This window comes from Pseudonaja textilis, chromosome 7, assembly GCF_049901715.1.
Source record: "Pseudonaja textilis isolate UNSWEBS1 chromosome 7, rPseTex1.2, whole genome shotgun sequence".
Lineage (NCBI taxonomy): Eukaryota > Metazoa > Chordata > Lepidosauria > Squamata > Elapidae > Pseudonaja > Pseudonaja textilis.
In genome coordinates, this window is record NC_141996.1 from 21,179,744 (window position 1) to 21,207,695 (window position 27,952).

The window sequence follows — 27,952 nt, forward strand, 5'->3', positions numbered from 1 at the left end:
TTTGGTGGGGAGATAAGCTGGTGTTCTATGCAGGCAATCAGATTCCTGATGGCTCTGAACCTTCCCAGTTGCAATGCCCATGTGCAAGGCAGCTCTGAGAGGGAAGGGGTTTTGGGGTGATGCTGCAGGAAAAGCCGCTTGACTTTCTCTCTGGTGCAAAAAAAGCCAGTTTGCTCTCCTGTGGAACACTTTGGGAAGCATGCAAAAGTGTCTTATAACAGGGCTGGTGCTTTGGCAAGCCAAACAACTACTTTGCAACAGCACTGTGGTCTCCTGGTTATTTTAACAATGCCATATACTAATAACAACAACAGAACTCCACAGCATGGCCAATATTTAGGGATGGCCAATATTTAGTTGTTATATTCCAAATTCTGTAGAAAGCAATAAATTATACCGATGTTTCCAACCAGACAAAGACAGTAATCTCAAATTCAAGTTTTATGCAGTTGTAACATCCATAAATAGTCCAAATAATATGTACTTTTATATCAATCACTTTTGAAAATGAATATTCATTCTCTTCAAGAGTTTTTATAGATGTCTTTGTACTTCATCCCCCCAGCAAGATGATAGAATAAATGAAACAAAGCTTTATATGTTTTAATTAAAAAAATCTTTACAATTTAACATGATTTTTTTTCACATTAGTTAAATAAGACAACCTACATTAAAAATCTGTTCAGTTTGATGATGTTAAATTCCTGAGCTAAATTGTATAGGTAAACTGAATGCATTAATTATAGCAGCAGACAAAAACAGTTTCATATTCACACTGCCAGCGAAACAAAACTATGATGAAAAGGAAGGAGTGCCAAAATATGAAGGCACAATTGATCTAACTGGAAATATGCATTTAGCTTTATTTCATCAAATTACATTCAGCCACTGTCACTCAGACAACGTAACAATGATGTAGAGATCCCTTGCTTTCAGGATCAAAATAACCAAATTTATAATATTCTTTTTCTTAATTTTAAAATTTTAGTGGGTAAAACCTTCACAAGACTTTTGGGAGTTTTCAACTATCCATAGCCATTGCATTCACAGAAACTGAGATATTCTGAAGCTATTTTACATTTTAATTAATGCTACAATGAAGACCAAAATTACATATTTGCCATCCTGGTTCTTTTAAGCATAGGCAATCCTGGTCTATATTGCAGTCAAAGTGTTTAGAAGACTTAGAAAAGAAAAACTGGTACAGTAGACTACCTAAACCATCTTAGCAATGGTAAAACAGAAAATCTGTTTTACACCATCAGAGACACTTCAAATTCTTTAAATAACACACATGAAACATACAGCAAGAGACACTGGCTCCTAATTAAAGAAGCAAATTCCATACTTTTCCCTGGTTAGTTTAGGTTTTGAAAGTATATTTCTGAGAAATCTTGTAGATGAACAATGTAAAAGAGTATTTAAATCCAATAAAATCTAATATACAAATCTAGGTTCCAAAAATTGTGGAAATATAAAACACAGAAACTCTAGAAGTTGCAGTAACACATAAATAAAAATAAAATTATAATTATAAATCAAGTTCTTCCCCCATAGAAAGTTTAAAACTCAAAATGTTCCCATAAAGGTACTTATTACTGTAATGTAAGCTTCTTACAAGAAGCAAAACACATTTGACTTCTTGGTTCCAGTCACAAAACCATATGCTATAAATTTATTCTGGCCAAGAAAGCAATTGTTAGACTAATTCTCTATTTATGTGTGCAAAAAAATCTAGAAACTGAATATAGGTAAAATCAAGATCAAGAATCATGTGCACTTTTAGTAATACCAAATAAATTAATGTGCCAAATTTATATTGCTTTGTTGCACTTGCATTCGATGCAACACTGACAAGAAATCAAAGATGCCAAAGATTATGAAAATATATCCACAAAATTGGACTTTTGATCAAGTCTGTTAGATACAACTTGCTTGATGGGAAATTCTTACAAGAGTAGCTGATCTGTTTCTCCAGTGCATTTGTGATGCATCAGCCTTGTCCTTATGACCCCTGAGCAAATTCATGGAGCACAATATGAAGATTTTCTAAAGCCTCTCTGAATACCTCGGTTTGTCGCAGCACAAACCACGTTATCATTCTTTTGTCTCTGCTTTTACTGTCTTCTAACAAAGTAGTTTACATGTTATCCAGAAAAGTGAGGCAGGAAGTAACTTTTTGCTTAGACATGTTCAGTCCCGGGACTGATAGAAAAGAATATAACCAGATTCCGAGTTTTTTGAAATGTCTGATGTCAACCCGTAGAAATCTTCAATAGCTTGGGCATCTATTTTCTGAAACAAAATAGATGTGTATACATTTCTCAGAAACGATAATTTGTAAATTTGTAGCAACACTATGACTGTAGCACAGGGGTGCCAAATTCGCAGGGTGCTTAGATCTGGCCTGCGGGGTCACCCTGGACACAGCAAAGGACCGGCCCCAGTGCCTCTGCCAGCAGAAACAGAGCTCAGAGGGGGAGGCTGTGCGTGGCCTTCCCAGGCTCTGTTTCCCATCGCAAGAGCCTCCTGAAGCCCTTTGCCAGTAAAAATGGAGCTCTGTTTCTGCTGGCTGAGGGCTAGCAAAACAAACTAAAAACAAAAGGAGAAATGTTTCCCCTTTTGCTTTTGAGCACGTAAGAAGGACAGGAAAGGAGAAAGGGAAAGAGGAAAGACAAAGAAAAAGAAAAAGAAGGGAAGATGGGAAGAGAGCAAAAATAAAGAAAGAGGGGAAGAAGAAACAAGAAGGAAGAAGGAAGGAAAAAGAAGGAAAGGAAGGAAAATTATAATGAAAGTGAGGAAGGATCTGAAGGAGGTCCTACCTTAGCACTCGACCACCACAGGTGCCGTCGAGCTGACCGTGCCCACCATGACCATGCCCACCTCAGCCATGCCCACCCTGGCCACCTGAGATCAAACATAACCCTGAGGCGGCCCTCAATGGAACTGAGTTTGATACCCCTGCTCTAGCACAAGTATATTAAGAATAATTTGTTACTTGCAGCAATAGATATTTACTGAGAAAAATATGCATAATTATCTTTTTTTTTGTAAATAACAGATCTCACAAGCAACAAATTAAGTTGCTTCCAGATATTTCTAGTTTTGATCATCTAAATAGCAAAAACCTAAGTTTAATGAATACATTTTACAAGCAATGAATCACAACAATTCTTACCTCTACAATGTCATCATCAAAGAGCAGCCAAAAATCATGACTCTTTACAATAGCAATATAGTGTCCTCTATTAGGTCCACTGTGAAAAGAAAGTAATTAATGTTATGTCATCTTCAAATTCAATATTATGTGGGGGAGGGATTACATAAAATGATACCACAGAGAATCTTTGATTAGCTCTATGGCTTTTTTCTTAATAAACCAATATAATCACTTTACTGAAGATTTTATATGAAGAAAAGAATGTGGCTCCATCCTTGTGGAACATTCTACTACTGAAGGTAAAAACTGTTCCCACCCGTTTAGAATTCTGGAAGGGTATCAAAACTTGGTTTTGTTGGTTGGCCGGGGGCCCCAAGGGGGACGCTCACCACTGGAGATGGCTGACAGGGTAAGAAGATCTTATCCCTATCCTGTCCATCTCTTGATACTGGTTCCAGTGTGGTTTTAAAATCATAATCTGTGTAGTTTTAATGTTTTAATATCTTAATTATTATTTTTACTTAACTTGTAACTTGTAAGCTACCTAGAATCACATTATAGGTGAGAGGGGCTGCATAAAAATGCAATCAATCAATAAAGAAGTAACAACAAATAAATGTTACGGAGAGTATAGAAAATTATACATCCAAACAATGTTAGTTAATATCTTTTAAAATGCAATTTTCAGACAAAAAGTAATACTCAAATGAAGGTAATTAGAAGGATCACTCATAAAAGCCCTTGAAATAGAGAATTAAAATTATCTACTAATACTTATGAGATTATTAAAAAATGAAACAGAAGTTTGTCCTGCAATGACACTTGCATGTTAAGAGGTGATAAGACTGTTAAAAGTAACATTTAGTGCAGTTGGTTGGGATCATTAGGCGAGGATTGTACATCATTACGTGAGAAGCTCAATGCTTCTCTTGCCCCCCTGCTACACTCATCTTCATTTTAACTTCCCCTTCCCATTTATCACCCTTCCCATGTCTCTCCTCTGGCTCATCCTGCACTCAACTACCTCCAGCTAACCTTCACCTTCTCTTTCCTCGGGTTGCACCAGGGTTGGCTTTTTGCAAGGTGGCTGCAGGCCATGCAGGAAAGCCCTACACAGCTGCCTTGCTCATGACAGGTTGGGCTGAATGCATCTCATTAGCAACAGGAGGAAGAATACAGTGAAGGTTAGCTGGTGGCCAAGAGAGGCCAGATACAGGATGAAGTGGGCAGCAAGGAGAGTGTTGCAGAGTGGCAGAGGCACAGCAGTGTATGAGGTGGCAGAGTGCAAGATGATGAGGGTGCAGGGAGAACCAAAGAGTGATGAGAGTGGCAGGGGTATTGTAATCCCAGGGTGGTGGGTGCAGGACAGTGAGGGCAGAGAACATAGAGCACCGGGGGCAGCACAGAGCAGGAAAGCCAAAAGGGCAGAGATGGGGAGAGGAGGTATGTGTTGTTAAATGAGGTCTACTGATTAAAAACACTGCTCTACTCTAAGTATAACTACTGCTTACTATTACTTTGAAGAGAAAATTTTTGAAGAAGAAATACAATTGGTTGCTCTGTCATAGGCAACTACCTATCTAATACATTGGCATTCCATATTACCCACCCCATATGGTAAATTAACCTTTATCATTCAAATAAGAATAAGGCATGAGTTAAGAGGATAGTTATATGGATGCATTTCTTCATCTCATTTATACACCTAGCACTAATGTCACTTTATATATGTAATGAATTTCAAACTTTATGTTTAGGACTTTTAGCATATATACATAACACTATTTTCCAATAAGTCAACAAAAAACAGATTGTAATATATTTCATTACCTTCCACAGTGAACTACCACTGCCACAAGATCATACATTCTGTCAGGATTTGTGGCATCACCAGAGGTATTAAACAGGCGAAGTTCTAAAGGAAATACTACCCTATAGGAGAGTTTTGTATATCGATGTAGCTGGTCCATGTATTTAAATCTTTTCAGATGAAGAGCAAGAATCATAGGCAACTTTTTTACCTTCATTCTGAAACAAAATTAAATTGATCACTGTATTTAATTAGATTTTAAAGTTTATTTTGCTACCTGTCTGCAAAGTCATAAAAATTAATAGAATTGTTATCATTTTATCTCAATATTACCATTTGTTGAAAATTTAAACAAGGCAATTATATAATGCAAACACTCAAAATATGTGTGTGTGTGTGTGTGTGTGTGTGTGTTATAGCCTGACTCACAGACGAACCCAATACACAAGCCTGATGATGGCAGATGAGATTCTGCCAAAACGTCGCTACAACTTTAAAAGCACAACTATAATGACGTGGGAAAATATCCAAAGCTGAATACCACACACACACACACTCTGCTAACACTCCAAATAAATGCATATGGTACCTTTTGTGTGCTTCCTGTTTACTACGACATTCTTCACAGTAATATTTATATTCACTGCACAAGGTTTCTGTGTTGCTGAAACCCCTAAAATGGGAATAAAAAGAAAATTCCCTTTTTGAATGAATCATATTGAAAGTCCAACATCTATGAATTATCTCACTGAAATATTTTTATACTGAACTTTACATTGAATATTTGAAACATTATGCACTATGTAGGTAACTGTTCGAGTTCAATTAAGAAAGAATATAAAAAGTGTTATGAAGTCTATAAACATTTTACTTGCTTTATCTCAAATAAATTTGCATGCTTATGAGGACAGAATCAGGGATACGTTATTGCTCATACCTTAAACAATGTGTGATTGAAGTGTTTTGTTCCACATCAACAGAAAGATCTAAAAAATCTTCATCTTTGCTGCTTATCTGCATGTTAAAAATAAATTATATAATTATCCGTTTATGTACATTTTTGAAAGACCTTAAAACTAAAAACAGATGAACTAGCAATAAAAAGCAATAATTGTAATTAATAATGGTAACTAAACTTTTAACAAAATTCACTCTTTTTAAATAAAGAATATTATTTTCATCTCTCCATTCGTTTATGTTCCACTATTAAAAGCACAGTAAATGACAAATAATTTCAGTGATCTTCTTTTAACTTCTCTTCTCACACTGAAAAAAACTGATTCACTTCTCTTGGCAATACAGTGGTATCTCGATACTCATCGTAAATGAGTATATACCGGGTGTTGGCAACCTGCAGCTCCAGAGCCGCATGTGGCTCTTTGTGCCCTCTGCTGCGGTTCCCTGTCCCATCACTGGCTGGCCACGCCCTTCACCCTCCCTTCCCTCGCCTGGCCTGAGAAGGTAAGGACGATGGCGGGGAATGGAGAAGTGGCTGGGACTGATTCTCTGGCGCTTCACTCTTGCTGGAGCTTCTTCTGGCCCTTGTTGGTACTGGGCATGCCTCGGTTGCTTGGGGAGATGCACAACTTGCTCTCCGCCCCGAGACACTGGCCTGACCCAGCTGCGACCAACGCCAGCTATCATAAGGGTTATCATAAGGGTTAGCGGGGTGGGAATGGGATCCGGGAGGGGTTGTTGAAAAGGGGCCCACCGCACCCGCTCTCTCTACACACACACACACAATTTCAGCACTGAGGGAAGCAAGAATACACTTCCCTCCTCCTCCCCTTCTCCCTTTGTGATCTCCTCCCGGGTAATTCCATATTATTCCATATTCACTTTTTCTACATGCCATTTGTCACCTAACTTTTTTTATATTAAATATTTAGATTACATTATGTTACTATACAAAAGTATTTGCACAAAAATAAATGATTCAGTTCTATTAAGTCAGACTATGGAAAAAAGATTATTGAAATCACACACAACACAAATTCGTATCAATATTTTATATTCAGCTTTTGATCCACTGCCAAAAACTATATTTTGTTTTTATATATTATCCATTCAGGCAGGGAAGGTATGCTGTGGACTCATCAGCCAAAGAATTCTGACTGGTAGGATCCAGAAAGAGTGATTTGTCTTGAACGTTCTCCTTGCCCAGAGGTCAGGTGGGCCTCCTCTCTCTGGGCCTTTTGGAAGGTTGTGAAAACATGGCTCTGAGGTCTTGCTTTGGGTGCACTCTCACTCCTCCCCCTTTTAATTATTTTTAATGTTGAATTTTAATCAGCCTTGGCTCTTTTTAAATTTATATATTAATGTTTTAGTATTTTGTTTGTACATCATCCAGAGTCCCTCTGCAAGGGAGATGGCTGGTTTCAAAATTTGATAAATATATACTGAAAATTAAGACAAATTTGTAGAAGATGCTTACAGTTTCACAGGTGAGACACCTCGTTTCATTGGTTAATGTTCCCTGGAAGATTTCATGAACCCACGTTGGATCTGGGGAATTATTGTTTTCGCTGTCGATGCTGCCATTAGGTAGACGACCATTCTGTTTCTCCTGTTTTTTTTCCTCTTGCAAAATATCTGCCACTGTATTCAGCAAATAGTTCAAAAATTCATGTGCATCTTGCTGCATATAATTGTCAAACAGCTCTACAAAAAAAAAAAGATATGTTAGATCTACTTGGATAGATATTATACATACATTTAAAAAACAATTGCTGGAAACAAACAATGTCAGAAAGCTATTACACACATCCTGCCTAACCAACTTTCTATACCAGTGTTGGTGAACCTTTTCGGCACTGACTGCTAAAATGGGAGCATGTATGCACATGCAGGGGAGCACCAGAAACTGGAAGAGCAGCTCCTTGGGAAGCGCGCACTGACAGAACCGGTTGTTAAACAGGTTGCAGCCCACCCCTGGACAGAGCAACCTCTATCTTTGAGCTCTTATTTTCAACAAGTTATTCAGAGGCCTATTGTGATCGCATTTTACTAATAGGAAAAGCCTTCAGTATCTATTTCTAAACTCTATTCAAAACATTGGTGTTTACAGTAAATCATAACAACTTTGGCTTCCTTAGGGATTTTCAACATGTTATCTTCTATGTTACCATTTAGGCACCAAGTTAAGTCTGGTTTTGTTTACCAGAATGTTTTTATTATATTAACTGTGTTAAGCAAATTCAATTATTTTGTAGTCCTACTAAAGTTTTACTGACTGCTATTTTACTGAAATTGTGTCTTCGAGAAATTTCAATCTTTCTTAAATCAGATGCTATTAAGCACTATCTTATTTGTTTAAAATAAACATAATGTAAGGAAGACTGGACTTACAAAGAAAAGAATAGGACTATAAGACAAAATTTTAAAGGTTTGGATTCTGAAGATCAGTCCAAGTAAGAATACTGGAAACAAATCAATGGAGAGAAAATGCCCATTTTATGATTAAATAAGTTAAAGGCAAAGTCTTTACAACAAAATAAAACTTTACCATTTTCTTTTCGTAGCCTTGTTATGAACTTTTTAGGAGGTATCACTCCAACTTTCTTCTTCTGGGTGGCTATACTGTGGAAGAGATCAGCTAAGCAGGTGAGAAGACTCTCTTTTTTTCTGGGCTGACTCTTGTATGCCAAGACTTTCTCTCGAAATGGTCGACAAAAATAAAGTGCCTGAAGAACTGAATTACAGTAGCATGTATTTCCAAACTAGAAAACAAATTGTCAATTAAGTTAGACTGAGTAAGCAAATGGCATATAGAAAGAAAGTTTCTAAAGCATATTAATGATTTTTAGATTCTGAAGAATAACATAATCCATGAGTTAGGGGTAAATATAATAGTCAGCAAACATGCACTTGTTTACTACCACCTGGCTTTCTGTATATTTTACTTATATTTGATATAATACTTTTATATTTCTACAATTGATTTGCCACCTAATTCTGAAAAATCTACCATAAAAATAGAGAATTTTCTTAAAATTCTTGATATCCAGCATGTGTAGGCTGGTATAATACTATACCATACTATACTAATGTTTTTTACATGAACAAAAACCAAAATATACCCAATGTGTTCCTGAAATAGGCAGATAATTTGTCTATAATTATATTTTTTACTTTCATTAAGGATTCTTCAATTGACTTGTTAGGAATTATACTCTTTTGAAAAACATTACCTTAGCATATAAATTGGGGTTACAGTTATGAATAATTTGTGATCTTATCAAGATTAAATATATTAAACATTGTTCATTACATTGAATTAATTAAAATTAATTAAATAACATTATAGTCGCTTTTATTGTTATTTTGCACAAAGCTATCAATCTCTAATATACTGGCAAACTATTTTTCAACAACTTTCTTATTCTACATTATTAATTCCACTTCTTTTTCAAAGCAAGCAAAATATGAAACTTACATTTACTAAACCAAAATAATGTTCATTGACTGGGAATTGTTCTGGACCAATTTCTTTCTCTAAGGCTGAGGCATTAGCGCCCTAAGAGGGAAAAAAAGTAGCATTTAGGGGCAATTGTTAAACTATTTTCACAGTTTGATTATACAAGTTAAGTAGTTTACTGAAGAAAGAACTAAATGAGTTGTGGGAAGCAATAATAATGGTACACTTGTAATATTTTGTAAGATATAATTGTTCAAGCAAATTTGATTAATAAATAACAGAGTTTATAGTGTCCCAAAAATGAAATCAGACTAGTCTGGCCATCGTTCCCAGATTAATTCTTCCTATAATTCTAATACAAGTCATAAATTGCTAATATTTAATATAAGGTAGAAAGAATATTCACCCATATAATTAGCATTTGTGTGTATGTAGATGGATGAATCTTATACCAAGCATCTATAATTATGGTTGATATTACTATTGCAAACTTTTTTTCCCTAATCAGCTATATACCTAACATTAATAGACTACATGCTTTTTTAAAATTAAAAAAAGTTAAAAATAGATTAGAGTTAAAAATCAGAATCCAAAGCTAAAAAATACTACAAAAAGAAATTATGGAATTGTATTTAGTATGGAGCCTCTGTGGCGCAGCGGTTAGAGTGCAGTACTGCAAGCTATTTCGCAGCCAGCTGCCTACAATTTGGGAGTTCAAATCCCACTAGGCTCAAGGTTGGCTCAGCCTTCCATCCTTCCAAGGTGGGTAAAATGAGGACCCAGATTGTTGGGGGCAATATGCTTACTCTGTAAACCACTTTGAGAGGCTGGAAAGCACTATAAAGCCGTATATAAGTCTAAGTGCTATTGTTATAATGCAGCTGATATGGATAACATCATTTATACCAGAAGGTATTTTCAGTTATACATGTATAAAAAAAAATGAAAGTACAAATTGTCAATATGAATTTTTAGATTAAATAAATAAAAATACATTTATACCAGAAGGTATTTTCAGTTATACATGTATAAAAAAAAATGAAAGTACAAATTGTCAATTAATATGAATTTTTAGATTAAATAAATAAAAATAATCCAAAAAGTAATGTTTAAATTAATAAAAATATTTTGAAATATTTTGAAATAAAAATATTTCAAATTGTTGTTTTGAACCTTTTTTTCCAAATAACATGTGTGTGTACACATGTATCATTCTTGCACTAATGTTTCTGGATAGAACGTAAGATATCAGGCTATCCTCAAAAAATAAATATTCTTCTAAACTTATTTCTGATACCAGAGTTTTAGAAGAAATACATTCGACAGGTAGTCTTTGACTGATGACCACAATTGAGGCCAACATTTCTGTTGCTGAGAAAGACAGTTGTTAAGTGAGTTTTGCCCCATTTTATTATTTTTCTTGCCACAATTGTTAAGTGAATCACTGCAGTTGTTAATTAGTAACATGGTTGTTCAGTGATTCTTGTTTCCCCGTTGACTTTGTTTGTCAGAAGGTGATCACACCAGGGCACTGTAACCTTCATAAATATGAGTCAATTGCCAAGCATTTAAATTTTGATCACATGACCATGGGGATGCTCAAGTATGAAAAACAGTCATAAGTCACTTTTTTCAGTGCTGTTGTAACTTTCACTAAATGTAAGTCGAGAACTACCTGTATTAGGAGAAGAATAAAGACAAGATTTGTAAAAGGGCAGGTGAGAAGTTTCAGCAAAATGCTTAACAAAGTCTCATATGATATTCTACTAGAGAAGGTAACAAATGTGGATTAGGCTTTACTATCATTAAATGATACAGACTTGAAGGCCATTGTAAGTTCAGAACTGAAATGGATGCACAATCATATTCAATGAGTGTACAACAATACCCTTCTTCAAACTGAAGGAAAACATTATGGGAAATATCAGAGCTTTGTAGAACCCTGAATGAATGAGGAGCCAGAAAATATGATAACCAATTCTGCAAAAATTTTCGTATGCAATAGAATTAGACAAATGGCAGAAACTATGGGATAGATATGTTAAATTGACTATGTCAACTGCATTTAAAGAAAATTCAGAGGTCATTTTGCGCCAACAAGATTGGTGAAAATGTATAAAGACTGATCTGCTAAATGTTGGAAATGTAATCAAACACCTGGTTCATATTACCATATGTGGTGGACATGTCCACAAGCTAAAAATATTGGACAAAAATACATACCTGATTGAAAAAAATGATAAAACAGCATACAGACATGAAACTAGAAATATTTTTATTGGGCATTCTACCAGAAAAATATGATAAAGGAACTATATACTAGGTTTTATATGTATTAACTGCAGCTAGAATTGTATATGCTCGACAGTGGAAGTGTGATGAGATCCCAACAGATGAGAATGTAATTAAGAAAATACTAGAATGTGCAGAAATGGATAGACTAATGTTTACTATTAAGGACAAAGAAGAAACTAAATACTTTTTGACATGGGACTCATTTTATCGATGGCTAGACAATAAAAACAGAAGTTAGAAAGAAAGGGACATAAAAGGGATAAATGTTAAAATGGAAATTTGTTAAAATGGACAAACAAAATATACTAAGTATTAATGTTATTGTGATAAATGTTATTGTAAACACCTTGATTATGATCGCCTAAAAACAATTGTACCCAGACAACACATTGTTTGATTGAAATGGAATTTTTATATAATAAAACAAATAAAACTTGGAAAAAATTCTGCAGATAACATAAAATATGGAGAAGGAGAGGTAGCTTACATTTTAGAGGACAGAATTAATAAGTTGAACACTAGACAAAAACCTGAAACATGAATTTTAACAGCAACAGATGCAAAGTTCTTCATCAGGGACATAAGTACAGGATGAGAAGGGCACATCAGAAGTGTATATGCAGAAAAAAAATATCTGGGCACCTTAGTGAACACAACCAGAACACGAACCAACATTGTGATTCAGATGTAAAATAAGCAAAATCCTTGGCTCCATCAATAGTGGTACTGAATCAAGACCAATAGAAGTTATTTTTTTCTCCATTTTGCAGTAGCCAGACCACTCCTAGCATACTGGATTCAACACTGGATTCAATTCCAGGCACTATATTTTCAGAAGAACATCAATAACCTAGATTATGTCTAGATGAGAGCAATCACTATAAGGGACTAGAAGAGACATTGTTAAAGGTATTGGGTGTGTTTAACCTAAAGAAGCTGAGAAAGAGGAGAAATATGATAAGGGCAGCCCTTGTTCAGTGACCACTTTTTCAGCAACCATTTGGAGCTATGACAGTGCTGAATGAGGGGGACTTACAATGTTTCTCATAGTTGCAGCTGTCACAGCATCCCCATGGTAACATGACTGCAATTTGGGCACTTGGCAACCGGCTTGCAATTACAACAGCCAGAGAATTCTGCAGTCAACTGATCACCACTTGCAACCTTCACTGCCAAGAGGAGGTGGAAAATGGCAACCATGTGACTACAGGATGCTGCAACAGTGTTGGATTTGCTTAATGGCAGCAACTGGATGCATATAATTTGGAAATTATGCTTCCATTAACCCAGCCTAGAACTACATTTTTGCAGTCCCATCACACCATTAGCATATTTTTGGCTCACAATCAACCACTTAATATTATTACTAAGTCAACCTCTTCATTCTATACTTCAATTTATTTCCTGCTTGGAAAAAGTTGTAATGGTATATGGCAGTGATGGATAACCTTTTTGTCCTCGTGTGCTGAAAGTATGTATGTGTGCATGCATGTGTGCCCCCATAATGCAATGCCTGCGCAACCCCCGCACCCTGCACATGCGCCTCTCCCGCGTGCCCCACCCATGCATGCATGGCAGATACCCAACAATCAGCTGGCTGGCGGGCGGGAGGCATGCACACATGCGCAGTGGACTTGATCTGGGGCAACAGCTCGCATGCCGGCAGAAATGCCATAGGTTCGCCACCACAGGTATACGGTAAATTTCATTATGTTACTTCAGTCCATTTCTTTAACCTGCTAAGATCATTTTGAAGTTTGTCTTCTGAGTTATTAACTCTCTTTCAGTTTTGTACCATTTGCAGCTTAGTAAGCATTCCTTTCATCCAATTATTACAATTATTGATGAAGTACACTCAAAATTTATCTTTGTGGAAACCCAATTAATGTAACTTTATTTTTATTAAACTTATGTAACCATACTGAGGTGTTCTATTGTCTTCTGTTTTTTCCTAATTGGAATTCTTGGCAATTGTGTGCTATTGGTCATAACTGCACATCCATATGCACACTCATCTTCACCATTTTTGGGGGGGACACCCCAATAGGAAGGCTTTTATTTTTTCTTATTCCATTTACAGGCTCTATTTTAACCAAGTATGGTTAACTTTTTATGTAGAAAGAAATCTTAGGGATTTTTTACCTAAACTTTTCCACCAATCTGCTGTTATTCACTATTTTCTCATTAAGTGATCTCATTCTCTGCCTTTTAAAATCATTATTAGTCTTTGCTTATTCAACAGGAAACAATCATTCAATCTCTATTTGGCAATCAGCAACTCCAAGGACAACTCTACTTACAATCCACAGCTATTCAAGAAAATCACCTTTTCACAGTTCCTCACAGCTCAGCACATATCGGTAATCTATCAGAGCACAAAGTAGTTTTTTGCAGTCCCCATCTTTTCTTTTTCCTGTTAGTTCACTTGACAAGCTCCTGTTACAGTAGTTATCCTTGTCTGCTTGGTTACTTATCAAGCATTTTTGGTATTTTATTTTATGGAATAACTAGTCAGAACCCCTTCTTGTTGATTGTTATTCTGAAGATTACAAATAGCTGCAGAAAAGTGATAATTCAATATAACAATTTACAAGCCACTTTGATCTGGATAGCTGGCTTGAGAATATTGATTTTCATACAATGTTGCTAACTAATCTGGGAAAGTTAATACTAACCAAACCGATTATTTCATTTTGTGTTTTGGAAAAAGTAATCTAAATGAAGGGCACACAACCTACAATATTTATGCATCCCATTTATGTTTCTTGGAATCTCTAGGGTGTGGGATTTGTCAACCTTTTTTTGCATTAGAAGAGATTTAAAGGGCAGAATGAAAAAGAGAAAGTAATTTGTCTCAGAAATAGGGGACTGCAAGGTAAACGTATTATGAATCAACTAGATCTAGATAATGATTTACAAACTTCTGTAAAATAATAACTTTTGTTTCCTGAGGAAAAGGAGCTTTTAACTTGGCTTCACAAAGAACTTTTGCATTACGTTGAAAGAAGAATCAGTATAATAGCTCTAAGCATCTGCATACTTATTTTAAACTACACTGCCAGAGGAAAGGATGAAATAAAAAAAACAAAATCAACATACCCAAAGGTATATATAATATCTCCTCTAAATCATTTTTCATAAGGTCAGCAACAAAGACACTTTGAACCGATTAAGATGAAACTTTAAAAAGATTACAGACTGGGTTAAAAATCCACAAATGCAGTATATGTAAACATAAAAACACTTTGCTGTTCTACTGCACTACTGAACCATTTTCAACCAGTTGGCAAAGATCCCATCATCATTCTTGTTTAAAACTCGGTATTGCTACCATTTGCTAAATATGTTCTGCCTAAACTTTTTTCACCACACCCACCTCCGAAATTATTTTTCCTTTCCTCAAGTTTTTCTGTTTTTGTCTCATTCCTGCCTCTTCCCCATCTCCAGAGCTTTGAGCCAAATTAACACCTGGCTCTCCTGGGAAACGTTCTTGATCATTTGCAAGACATCAACAAGTTATTTTTTTTTTGCCCCACCAAATTTCAATACAGTTATTCCTCACCCACTCCCTGGCCTTTATTTGTCTAAAACTGAATTCCTAGAGACGACTTGGATGAGGAAATCTCGAAAGATCCGCTCCACACCAAATTGCAGGCTCAGATTTCTTTTTAGGTACAACAAGCCTTTTGCCCCAAGATCAGGTATTGCATCCCATCAAGCGTCACTGCACGCCTGTTTCGAAATCGCCTTAATATTAAGTCCCAGCGTGCCCTTTCTGACAGGTATGTTAAGTCTGGTCCGATTCCAGGGGCTTTACTTGGGAGTAAATGTACATGAGGACACAAGTCTCCCGTTTGTGCTGCCTGGAAGGAGCCCTTCTCAGGGAAAAGGGGATCCCAAGCGCCCCCCCGCATCCCCTGGACACACGTCTCCCGCCCTTCTCAATGGAGCGTCAGGCACACCTTTGCCCGGGCTCCGCCCAGATTCCCCCACCCGGCGGCCCGCCTTTCACCCCGCCGCAACGTCTGGGCCCCAAAGGGCGAGCGAACGGGGGAGGGAGGGGGCACCCTCCCCTCGCACTCACCATGGTACAGATGGAGGCTATTTTGGAGACTGTCATTAGGATTTCCATCCGCGCAGCGCCATCTTCTTCCACCCAATCACAACGTCGGGCCGGGCCGGGCCGGGGGAGTCCCGCCTGAGGAGGAAGGAAGAGGGCAGCCCGGCGGCGGTGGCGCCACCCTCAGCAGCTTAGAGCGGAACCCACCAAAGGCTCCGCCCGCCTAATGAAACGGCCCGTCGCAGCTCCGACCGTCGAAAGGCGAGCGTGAGGCACGCGCCGCTCACGACTCCCGTCCTGCCCTCGGGACCCAACCGTCCCCTCCCCGCTTTCGCTTCTGGCAGGATCCGCGCGCGCACACCGCTGCTGGGACCGGTCCTTCTTCCGCCCACACACACACGCGCGCGCGCGCGGCCGCGCCCGGTCGCCTGTGCGGGCTGTACCCAGATTTCGCCAGCCCTCGAACTTCAACCAATCGGGTTTCGCTATTCACGCACCAGCTCGCTCAAATTTGCTTGGGTACGTGGGGTGTGTAAGCCATGATTTATGGCTTAATAGGCTATGGGATAATCGTCCAATTGCGGGTTAGCTTACCATGGCGCAGCATGATGAAAGATCACAGCCTGTAAAATCCTCACAAGGATTTACTTCTACCAGAGGCAAAGGTTTATTTTTCCTGTTTAGCTTCGACTACATAGTCCTCTCCGGGTGTGGTTTTTTTTTTTTTTTACAATAGGTTTGCACTCTTGAACTATAATTGCAAGTAGTTTAAGTTACAGCTTAATCATGGTTTAATCTTATGTTTTATACAGATTGGCACAATATATTCCAACGGTTTCATCAAATCTGATTAATTAAACAGGATAACACATATCAATATATGCATATTGTACAGAAGGCAGATTTTGGGGTGATAGGGATGATAGCCTCAGGTACTCCAAAGTTTAGCAACATGAAAGGCTTTAAATGACATTTATACCACCTGTGTTTATACCTACTGACACATTCCATCTAGTACATAATACAAAAAGTAGAGAAACCCAACATACTTAAATTTTCTTCTATTTCTATTTTTATTGTTCATTATCAAATAACACAGGTTTGGGGGAATGGCTATTCAAATTGAATGGATAAAATGCTTGTCAAATAATTGTCCCCAATATTTAAATGATAATGAAATAAGGCAAGAGGCAGTTCTCTTTGCAGATTTGGAACAGTTACATGCATGTAAATGCTTTCTTCCTATTGCACTTCTACCTCTTGAAGTTTTCCCCTTTCCTTCTGTTCTAGAGCAGTTTTGAGCATTGTTCAGATTCTGTAATCTATAATAATGGTTACTTATTGTGTCAACACTTTGAAAACTTTGAAATTTTTGTGTGTATAGTAAAACATAAGGTCCTAATGGAAAGAATGTAGAAACTAGATTTTTTAAAAAAGCAGAAGTCAGGTAGTGTAATGGGTGGGCAAGTGCAAATAACTTGGGAGGAACTGTGATGGAGACTTTAAAGGTGGCACTTAAATCAGGTAATCCTGTCCAGCTCTGAATATAGCAAAATACCGCAAAATGTTTTAAAAATTCTCTTTATTTTATTTATAGTAGTGCATTGCTGGAATAATTAAAATATAAACAGAGACTAATAGCCACTGACAGCCCCATTCCTATGTTTGTTTCATCATTTTAAATCTTTCCACAAGCAACCCATGGTTTTGCACTTGCTCAGTTCCCATATCACAGGGCCCTTATTTTCATTTCCCAAGCCTCAAAAACATCATCACTGACCTTAAAATGAAAACACGACATGAGGTAATGAATGATCCTCTCAGCTCACCAAGAAAGCGAATACAAAGACAGTCAACCATGGCCTTTCCACATTCTTAATTCATGGGAGAGGGAGGAGAATACCTGTAATTAAGATTTTCCAATGGAGAGAGAGGTGGCAAAATCAATAGCTCCTGTGTTCAATCTAAAACAGCTGAAAAATTATTTTTCAAGAGTTTAATATGTGGGGAATAAAGGCAGCTAAACTGTTTAAACTTGTCAAAAATAAACTTGTTTATCAACAAGTATATTTTTGTTGATTAAAAGGACATATTTGTTCCTTACAATGCAGAAAGGGCAGCATATCCTAAAAATAGGGAAGGTGTATTTCTCCAAATAAAAATGGAGTACTGAATGTACAAATCCAATAATTATAAATTATTACAATATTTTTTCTTGAATAGAATTTTAGAGGAAGGAAAGTTTTAAGATATTGTGAATAAACATAAAAGCATTTATGAAGAGAGGAATGCGAAATGAACAGATTTCCAAAAAAGACAACTGAAATCTGATGAGTATACCCTGTAATATAGATATATTATATAATATGAATAGAATAGTGGCAATATTTAAAGATACATTGATATATACAGATTATAGCATTTGTTAGCAAAGAGTAAAGATTTTAGATAGATCACAATGAAAGTGATCAACATTAAAGACCTGACAAAAAAAAGATTCCAAGTGGCTTGTGAATCTGTAGTGAATAGCAATAATTTTGATTTTGAGGATTAATAGAAAGCTGAACAATTTGCTAAAGAAATAAACATGATTAGAAGAGAAAGTACAGGTAGTCCTTGACTTAACGACCACAATTGAACCTAAAATTTGTTGGTAAGGGAGATAGTTAAATGAATTTTCCCCATTTTATGACCTTTCTTGCAACAGTTGTAAGTGAATCACTGCAGTTATTAAATTAGTAACACGTTTGGTAAGTGAATCTGGTTTCCCCATTGACTTTCCTTCTCAGAAGGTTCCAAAAGTGATCACATGACCCTGGGACACTGCAACTATCATAAATACAAACCAGTTACCAAGCAGCTGAATTTTAAATCACATGTCCATAGGGATGCTACAATAGTCATAAGTGTGAAAAACGGTCATAAGTCACTATTTCCAGTGGAATTGTAAGTTCAAACCATCACTAAATGAACTATTGTAAGTTGAGAGTAATAATTTTAGACAACATCATGAATAATAAGGACACTTCAATGACAACAAACATCCAGTGTTTTTCCAGTGTTAACATATAATTTTGAATATTGCTCACTGAAAACGGCAAGACAAAGGAGATACTCTGGTTGAATAATAAGATGGAGGACAGATTCAAAAGTTTGCTTAAATATCTTAGGAAAAACTAACAAGATCATTTGTCCATACAATCATCTGGTATCAATTCAAATTGATAGCACCTAATTAATTTAAAGCACTAGGGATTATTTAAATTTATTTGGAAGTGTCAGTAATTGAGCATAACTATTGCAACAAATATTAATTTATTTTGCCCTTTACATCCAGATGTACTCCAAACAAAATATGTATTGAATTATACGGTCATGTATTTTTCCTTAGTGTTATTTTATTTTCTTTGGAATACATAGGATTATGCTATATATTCAGTAAAATTTCCTACTTGGATAAAATGCTGATGTTTGGCATAATTTTTCCGGTAATACAAAGCATGTTAATTAGGAGCTTGTTCTTTGCTGTTCATTCAGCCATAATTATGTTTATGCGACAATAAATGTTTAAGCAATGCTGTCTTCCTTATCAAGAAAAATGGAAGGCTAGTTTGATTGGCTTCCTTTCTCATTACATTATACTATACTATTTCCTCTCAAAAAAATCTGTAGTTTTGTTCCTAATTACTTGCAGATGGTCAGCTAATTTAAATTTCCCATCTGGCTATATCCAAGGAAAAAAATCTCTATTGGTTATGAATACACCCTGATGAACAGATTCCATTTAAGTCTTCTTTACATATCTGTATCAGAAATGCTATTGTTAAAACTAAATAAAAGACCATCAAAACACTGATTGGAAAGAATCAAGTATTGCTCATGCAAATTCTTATTTATACTAAATACCTTTCTGAAATATTGGAATGTTAATACGTTTTTTCTAGTATTTTAAAGATTTTGAAATTGACTGAAAGACATTATGCAAAAAATGTAGCCTTTTTGGCTTTTATATACAATGCTTGAATGAAGTAATAAGTTCTCCTTAAAATAACCTATGTGATGCAAATATGGATATATTCCTTTTATTTTTCTGTGCAATGGAAAACCATTGACAAAATTGGGATGTTTTTCAATTGTACAAGCAATTCATAAGTGTGCATTTTAATCAACTCCCAACCCCCATTAAAGATACGCTCACAAACTTGCTATAAAACTAACTTGAATTTTCCAAAATCATATGAACACTGAGTTGTTCGGTCAGATGAAGCTGTTACATTTATTAAACATTTTAATATTAGACACGGAAAGAATAGGCTATATATTCTCATGTACACTGAACCAGGAGAAAGCTTCACTGAACGATGCATCCCTTTGCTTAACTACATAAAGACAGATCTACAATTAATTTAAAAAGTCAATATTTCAAGGCAGTGAATGGCTTGTGTGCTGCTAGCATGGTCTGTTTTGTTTCAGCTTCCTATGTTACGTGAATCCTGCTTTTTTAACATGGTCTATAATTTAGCATTATATATGAATCTGTGTAATAGTTTTCATTAATAAGATGAGAAGTGGATACAATGAAATGAACAAAATCTTAGTAAGTTACTTAGATGTATAAGGTTGCAAAATACCAGGATGTTATGATCCTTTTTTTGTTGTGAAACATTCTCAATTGTATAATTATGGCAGGCATTTACAAATACAAATCTGAAATATTGTCTCCTGGCACTACTTTTCAACTAGAAGTCCACCCAGGATATCAAATTATTTGACATTATTTAACACCTACCTAAACACTGTTAAGTACTGCTAAATCTTAACTGAATTTCTGCTCAATCTTGCTGTAAAACCTGCACTGGGGATTCAAATCACTCTAACCCATTGTTTGTCAGTTAAAGCATAGAAATCTGATTCAATGTCTGAAGTCATAGTTTATAAATTACAGTGCTAAGCCAAAAATAAACATTAAAACCTCATATATTAGAGGTTTGAGGAAAACCTCCAATTTTCAATCTCTAAAAACCCATACTATATTGTATTATGCTGGATTCACACATCAGAGTAAACCATACTTGATTTTGGCATAGCATTGTAGAAAGTTAGCACCCACCCCTCTCCTAGAAAAATAAAATATCCTGGGAAATATTAAAAAGGCAGAATATTTCCTCTAAAAAGAGTAGAAACTCAGAAGCAGAAACTCACCTCAGAAGTAGAAGCTCACCCCCACCTTTGTTAATGGGTGGGCCATTAAGGCCTGGACCAGAATACTTTACATAACAAAGATCTCCAGGTAAAGCTATAGCAATTGCTCAAAAGCCCTTTCAGTGCATCATCATCCAGCAAGGCTCAACCAAGCCTGGAACACAGAACAGCCTACAGAATTGCCCCAGCATGGCCTCATGGGAGTCTGACAACCAATTAGAAACAAGCTCCAATTCAAATCCCAACAAAGGTTATAAAACCCAGGGCACTCTCAGCCCCTTTTTGATCTCTTCCTTCACCTTGAAGCATGTAATCATCCTTTTCACTCTGGAGCTCCAGGCCATGTGGTCCTGTCCACCATTAAACCTTCCAAACAGCCTCCATGTTTCCAGTGTCTCTTTCCCCACTTGGAACTGAACCCAGAAGGGTAATTCTTCCAACAGCATATTGCATGAATCTATCCGTTACAATTTGCATGCCATGGTTTTAAACTATCTCAAAGGTGCTTTTCAAAAGGCAACTGGGCTGACTTTTTCTTGAAGAGGTTTCCTTTCTCATCAAAAAAGCTTTTTCAGTTCTGACTGAATGGGGAGGCAACCGAGGGGGTAAATATTTTTTGCAATCATCTTATTAGTTCTCCGAGAGTCGTCGAGGTCACTAGGTTTATCTGTATTTGCACTCTTGATTCAGGTGACCCTGAGGGTACGGATAAACCCCAAGTGGCTTCAACTACTCTCAAGAGAGCTAACAACGAGATGATTGCAAAAAATATAAATCCTTCCATTCAAGTCAGAACTGTTCTTGGATGAGAAGCGAGTTGCCTTTTGAAAAGCACCTTTGGGACAACCATATGACCTGGATGATTGAGAATCTCCATACACATTGGTTTCGAGCTAATTTATGCTGGGTGAATCATTCAAGTGCTGCCTTGCTTAACACTGTCTGAAAGATCTTCAACCTTAATCCACTAGGCAAGAAACAGGACTGCAGAACTGCTCCCTATCGCACCCTATCAAGTTCTCCCCAAACTTCCCATCTATTGCCAACAGTACAAACATCCCGCTTTTCTTTCTTAGTTTCATGACTGCCCTCTCAGAAAGCTGTCTAAAACAGTGCCTGCTCCGGTTCAGCATCGTAAACGTCTAAGAAACCCCAGAACATTTATTTGGGGGCGACTTAAATGTTTACCTCCTTCCTATTTTCTTTAATTTGCTGCGCGAATATATTGATTTTTTCCCCCACACACACACACCCCTCCCCCAACCAGGTACTTCCGCCAACGCCGGCCGTTTTCCAATCGGGCGCTTTTATAGGACAGGCGCGGGATCAGATGAGGCCCCCTTCCTCGCGCTAAACCGGAAGGAAGGCGCGGAGACCCGGGGAAGCGCCGCCTTCTTTCTTTTTGGCCTGTGGACGCCATCTTGGAGGTAGTCACCGGAGTTTGGCTCTTGCTTTTTTTCCCCGTCGGGTCCGGTATGCGGGAGGGTGGCGAGAAAGGAACGGTAGCCCTGGGGCTGGCCGGAGAAACGGGGGAAAGAAAACTCGGCTCGCTGGAGCCCGGGAGGCCTTGGGCGGTTTTGAGAACGTGGGCTCGGGGCGGCGCGGAGATGATAAGGGGCCGGGCGAGGAGCGTCGGGAGACCCGCAGGGAGGCGAGGGAAAGGGAGGCTAGGAAGGTGGGAGAGCGAGAGAAAGGGGTGAGCGAGAAGCGGGCCAGAAGCGAAGTACCGGGGGTCGGGAGCGGCGGAAGAAAGGATGGCATCCAGGCGCACGTGGCCAAGGCTGGCGGTCGGCCTGCTCCTCTTCCTCCTCCCCCTTTGGTAGCCCAGCGCTTGGGAAGAGCGAGGCTTTACATTTAATACATGCAACAGCTCTTATCTGACTAAAGTCTAGTAGCTTGAAGCGCGTGGTTTGAATGCAGGGGGCCCGGAGCTTGGGGAGTGGGGGTTAGGGGAGAGAGAGAGAGAGAGATGTGTCCCCTCCAGCTTCGAGAGCTTAAGAAATCACAAAAATCGCAGTCGGCACAAACACGATCGGTCCATCCCGAGTCAATCGGCGATCTGGCCTGGCAGAGCTGCGTCTGTTTTCCCCAAGGAGTTTAAAACTGGTCGATGTAGGTTTCTCTAACCTGGTGCCTGCCAGATAGGTTGGGTTGCGGCTTATTTATTTTATTTAGTTTGTCGAGCATGTATGAGAAAACAAGTATAAGTATGAACATGACATATAAACATATAAGTATAACCAGGTATAAGTGATACATAATAAATGAGTATGAATAAATGGGAACAATAGGACAGGGACGGTAGGCACATTGGTGCGCTTATGCGCGCCCCCTTACAGACCTCTTAGGGATGGAGAGAGGTCCACGGTAGGCAGTTTAAGACAGGGATCCCCAAACTTGGCAACTTTAAGACTTGTGGGTTTCAACTCCTAGTGCATAGCTGGCTGAGGAATTCTGGAAGTTGAAGTCCACATGTGTTAAAGTTGCCAAATTTGGAGACCTCTGGTTTAAGGTTAAAGTTTTGGGGGTTTCAGGATGTAACTACAGAGTCATTTTGGAGAGGCCATCAACTGGGTGCGTATTCCTGCCTGCAAGGACATAATGATCTGTCTTGGGAAGTGATCTATATATTGCATGGGTTTAACTTTTTAAACATTGGGCTTAATATGGAGGTTCTTAACGCTTCAATCCACAATCTTTTGGGTTGCTTGAAGTTTAGTTAAGGTTCCCTTGCTAATAAAAAAGGCATTTTTTTTTCTGGATTGTGTTGCAGTATTGTGGGGAGAGGTTAGAAGAGGAAATTTACATAGATTTACACATTCAGAAAAGACAACACTCAGATCTTTTTAATGTTTTTTTTTCTAGGCCATTAAAGGCTCCTCTCCTTAAGATAGGGAGGCTACATTTGTAATCCTTTGCTTGTTAGTCTGATGTGATTGGATGGGAATGGACATTGCTGTTTTAATTTCAGAAATGCTTGTTGCATTCAGTTGAGTCCTAATTATTGCTGCAATTCTGGTGTTGTACATCAAAGTAATTACAAATAGATTACTAAAGCAAAAACTATTTCTTGTACTTGCATTTTATTAAGCTTTGTCCTCTTTTAAATGATTCGGTTGGATAGTTTGAGATGGAGATAATTAAATTTTGAACAGTATATCTTGAACAGATTAACATTTGAGATGTTTGCTTTATATACTAGGCTAGTCCATCCTGTCTGCTGGGTATGGTAGGTGAGGTAGGACAACAAATGTCCAGGTTATTGAATAGGAAAATGTTCATCTAGTGTTGGCTGTCACAGGCAAACCCCATGTGTTTAGTACATCCATCTTAGCTGAGAAATAAGAGGGTAAATCTGACTTTGCAATAGGCCATCTTCATGCGTTCTGAGAAAGCCATAAAAATTGCCCAATCATACTTGGGGGTCCGGATAAGAATTTGACACTGTCTCAAATGATTTTGCTGTATTTTGGCAGGCTTGCTTATTTCATATGCAAATTACCACACTCAGCCTAATTTAACAAGATTTTGAGAGCTGAAAATGTTTTTTTTCTGACATAAATTCTCTTGATTATAGTCATGTGTTCAATAACAAGGAAGCATCACTATTTTAGTGTTTACTACAAAATCCATTTAAATTTAACGGTTACCTTCATATTTCTTTTGTCTGAATTGTGAATTGGTTGCTCTTACAGTGATCAGTCAAGATGACAAACACAAAGGGAAAGAGGAGAGGAACACGTTACATGTTCTCAAGACCCTTTCGCAAACATGGTAAGTAAAATTTATTGAGTTAAATTTGATAAAATGATGGAAATAAAAATGTTAGTTGAACCTGTATGAATTATATAACATGCACTACAGTTAAAGGCATACCAATATCGCATAATTTAAAGTTCACCATTGTCTAATGCCTACTGTTGATCATTATTGGGGGAAATTCTTTAATTCTATTTTTTAATTTTAATCAATACAGGATTGGAGTATTAAAATGCATAAAATTAAATTAATTAAAATATAAATAATTGTTGCATTTTTTTAAAAAGGTGTTGTCCCTCTTGCTACCTACATGCGAATCTATAAGAAGGGTGATATTGTTGATATTAAGGTACGTTTCTTTAAAAATAATTTTCTTGAAACAAATTATATTACACAGCTCTTATTACTTTATTTAAATAAAAGTGTAAAATGCCATAATATAAAAGGATAAATAGTTGCCTTGAAATTATATTGCTGAACTTTGTGAGTGCGTGGGTATCTAATATTTAATTTGTTGTATTAATCTAACATGTATAAGTTTAATCAAATGGCCTGTGTTAAAATTTTGCTGAATTCTTAGTGCAAAGCCTAATTTGACTGTATGATTTTGTAATGCTGCATTACAGTATTTTAATGCTCTGGTGCTTGATGATGACTGTCTCCTATGATTGCTTTGTAATAACTAAAGCAAACTGAGCAAAACATTTCACCGGCACTGAAAGCAAACCAGAGACATTATCTAGCTCTCCAGGAAACTTAGGCCTCAGATAAAATAATAAAATTAGGACAGGGGTTTATGCTGATTTATAATGTAATAAAGATTTGATGTGATTAGTAAGCCATGTGTGATTCATTGGGCTCATAAATTATGCCTATCCCTTTCATAATTTGGTGGCTGTTTAATAAAATTACTGGAAGATTGGGGTTAAGTTAAAACGGAAAATAGTCTAATCATTCTTGAGTAGCTTAAAGCTTGTTCTGGTTTGACTACAAAAGCTTATACTGTGGGGGCAAAGCAGCAATTATATTCATGAATTTAAGAATACTGGCATTCAGTTGTAAATAATTCACTTGATGTCCTTTCTCAATAAACATTGCCAGGCATTTTTATTTCTAGCTATTTATGGTGTAACTTTCTGTACTAACAGGGCACAGGAACAGTTCAAAAAGGCATGCCCCACAAATGTTACCATGGCAAGACTGGAAGAGTATATAACATTACTCAGCATGCTGTGGGCATTATTGTGAACAAGAAAGTTAAGTAAGTGCATTCCTTATTTTTGACTTTATTCCTTATTACCGAATGTTACGTTAAAATATGTCTGTTTCCCCCTTCACTTTACCAATTAGACTTTTTCTTGTCTTAATTGGTCATTCGGGGGGGTTACAGCAACTATCCTTTTAAAACCCAACCAGATTATATTTAACTGGCTTGGATCCTGTCAGAGGAAACAGATGCTAAGTTTGTTCTGCAACAATATATAGTTTGGAAATGTCAGACAATAGAACTTTGCTGACTTGGTCTCAGCGATCTAGTTCTTGGTTATTAAAAAAAAAGAAAATGGTAAAACTCTTGACTTTTTTTCTCCTAGAGGCAAGATCCTTGCTAAGAGAATCAATGTGCGCATTGAACACATTAAGCATTCTAAGAGCAGAGATAGTTTTTTGCAGCGTGTGAAAGAAAATGAAAGGAAGAAAAAGGAAGCAAAGGAAAAGGGCACTTGGTTTGAGTTAAAACGCCAGGTAACATTGAGAATATATTTTAATGTTGAGAGTTGTTTAAATTTGTAGCAAGACAAAAATGTTACATTATTTGATGTCATATATATTATCCCTGTCAAATCTCATGACATACAGGTAATGTTCAACTTGCGACCCTAATTGAGCTTGGAAGTGCAGTCATTAGTCAAATAACCAGACCATTTTTTAAAGTAAATTCTGTGGTTGTTAAGCAAATCAGTTTCCCCCAATGGTGTAAACTGGTTAAAAATGTTGCAATTAGTGGTTAGGTGACTGTGGGATGCTATAAATGGTCGTAACTATGAACCAGTTACCAACTGTCCAAAGTGCAATTGTGAATGGAGTGTGTGATCCTAATTTCAAAAACAGGCCATAAGTTTCCCTTGGGAGGATTCTATTGTAGCTTTGAATGGTCATAAGTGTCTGGTTGTAAGTTAGGAACTATCTGTAAATATAATATTCTGTCTTTAATTTATATAGTGTTTAAATGTTTCTGCATGAGTTTATTGTCTACTGTCATAATCTAAATCGGAAAAAGATCAAAGGAAGCATGAAGAGTCAAAAAATTGATTTTAGAGTTGTCAGTCACCTTGTTAAAAGAACTAGCTTAATTTGTCAAATGTAAAAGACTATATAATTTTTTAGTCTTTGCTCTTAAGATATGGTTTAATTTTGAGGAAAGACAAGTGACCTAATTATTAAGTGTGTAGTGGTAGAAGAGAATATAAAACAGTTTTTTAAATATCTCACACTCATACTTCTTTTGTATTCTTGTTCACAGCCTGCACCTCCAAGAGAAGCTCATTTTGTTAGAACCAATGGCAAAGAGCCAGAGTTGCTGGAACCAATTCCTTATGAATTCATGGCGTAGTTTGTATGAACAAAATAAAATACCATGAAAAGGACTGAAGTACTTGTTTGTGTATTCAAAATTATTATTTCTGAATTGAAAGTTATATATTCCTATTATTTACTATATATGTTATAATTCAGCGTACAATTAATTATGGGCAGAAACTCATCTAAGAGGCAGCTATTTTTCTGTGAACCATGAATTAGTTGTCTGTTAGTAGCCTACAACTAGTTTTTATATATAAACAGGAATATTCTTACAATTAATCCCCAGTAGCTTCTGAATTTAAAAATATGTTAGAGATAGAAAATATTGGAATTACAAATCTATAAAGCATGTGAAGTTTTTTTTTTTTTTTTTTAAAAAGCTGTTTCTGTTTAAATTGTTTCTGCCAAGTAGCACATTCCTCAAATTCTTTTCTTGGCTTTCTAATTAGATACTCTCCATTCTTGGCACTTTGACTTTCTATTGTTTCCACAAACTACTAAAAATATCGCCCCCCTCTCTTCCTTATCCACCAATGTCAGGGAATCCTAGTAGTATGAAGTAGGTTTATATGTTAACCTGAAATTCAGATCACAAGTGTTCATAAAAAATCTGACTTTAGAACTACTAAATTGAAGATTGTCCACTTGTATTTTGCACTCAAAAGTTGT

At 36.9% G+C, this 27,952-nt stretch overlaps 2 protein-coding genes and 2 non-coding genes across 6 annotated transcripts; 3 read left to right on the forward strand and 1 right to left on the reverse strand.

The window, feature by feature from the left end:
- Positions 1-588: 588 nt before the first annotated feature.
- Positions 589-16,154, reverse strand: USP12 (ubiquitin specific peptidase 12). The gene is made up of 9 exons (XM_026708783.2): positions 15,767-16,154; positions 9,406-9,486; positions 8,476-8,689; positions 7,405-7,631; positions 5,908-5,984; positions 5,560-5,643; positions 4,991-5,188; positions 3,179-3,257; positions 589-2,295 (listed from the first exon to the last, which is right to left on the reverse strand). The coding sequence occupies exons 1-9, from the start codon at positions 15,812-15,814 to the stop codon at positions 2,194-2,196; spliced, it is 1,110 nt and encodes a 369-aa protein (XP_026564568.1). The 5' UTR covers positions 15,815-16,154; the 3' UTR covers positions 589-2,193.
- A 6,122-nt stretch (positions 16,155-22,276) lies between these two features.
- On the forward strand, positions 22,277-27,353 carry RPL21 (ribosomal protein L21). 3 transcript variants are annotated; one of them, XM_026708784.2, is made up of 6 exons: positions 22,277-22,371; positions 24,640-24,718; positions 24,991-25,052; positions 25,852-25,964; positions 26,296-26,446; positions 27,225-27,353. In XM_026708784.2, exons 2-6 carry the CDS (start codon positions 24,652-24,654, stop codon positions 27,312-27,314), a joined length of 483 nt encoding a protein of 160 aa, XP_026564569.1. In that variant the 5' UTR covers positions 22,277-22,371; positions 24,640-24,651; the 3' UTR covers positions 27,315-27,353. The 3 variants fall into 3 exon arrangements, with proteins under 3 accessions (XP_026564569.1, XP_087793328.1, XP_026564570.1); XM_087937202.1 differs by having other exon boundaries at positions 22,368-22,446; XM_026708785.2 differs by having other exon boundaries at positions 22,368-22,417.
- Positions 25,346-25,427, forward strand: LOC113441783 (small nucleolar RNA SNORD102). The gene has a single exon (XR_003374901.1). It is a non-coding gene; the product is annotated as a small nucleolar RNA SNORD102 (small nucleolar RNA).
- On the forward strand, positions 26,028-26,160 carry LOC113441784 (small nucleolar RNA SNORA27). Its single transcript, XR_003374902.1, has one exon. It is a non-coding gene; the product is annotated as a small nucleolar RNA SNORA27 (small nucleolar RNA).
- Positions 27,354-27,952: the final 599 nt, after the last annotated feature.

What these genes read in the sequence shown, in the direction of transcription:
- RPL21 (XM_026708784.2), top strand. Translation starts at nt 24,652, where the DNA reads ATGACAAACACAAAGGGAAAGAGGAGAGGAACACGTTACATGTTCTCA. An exon ending in GTGATATTGTTGATATTAAG is followed by an intron (nt 25,053 to 25,851) that starts GTACGTTTCTTT and finishes CTGTACTAACAG; the next exon opens with GGCACAGGAACAGTTCAAAA. An exon ending in GGTTTGAGTTAAAACGCCAG is followed by an intron (nt 26,447 to 27,224) that starts GTAACATTGAGA and finishes TCTTGTTCACAG; the next exon opens with CCTGCACCTCCAAGAGAAGC.
- USP12 (XM_026708783.2), bottom strand. Translation starts at nt 15,814, where the DNA reads ATGGAAATCCTAATGACAGTCTCCAAAATAGCCTCCATCTGTACCATG. An exon ending in TAGCCTCCATCTGTACCATG is followed by an intron (nt 9,487 to 15,766) that starts GTGAGTGCGAGG and finishes TTTCCCTCTTAG; the next exon opens with GGCGCTAATGCCTCAGCCTT. An exon ending in GGTGTCTCACCTGTGAAACT is followed by an intron (nt 5,985 to 7,404) that starts GTAAGCATCTTC and finishes TTTAACATGCAG; the next exon opens with ATAAGCAGCAAAGATGAAGA.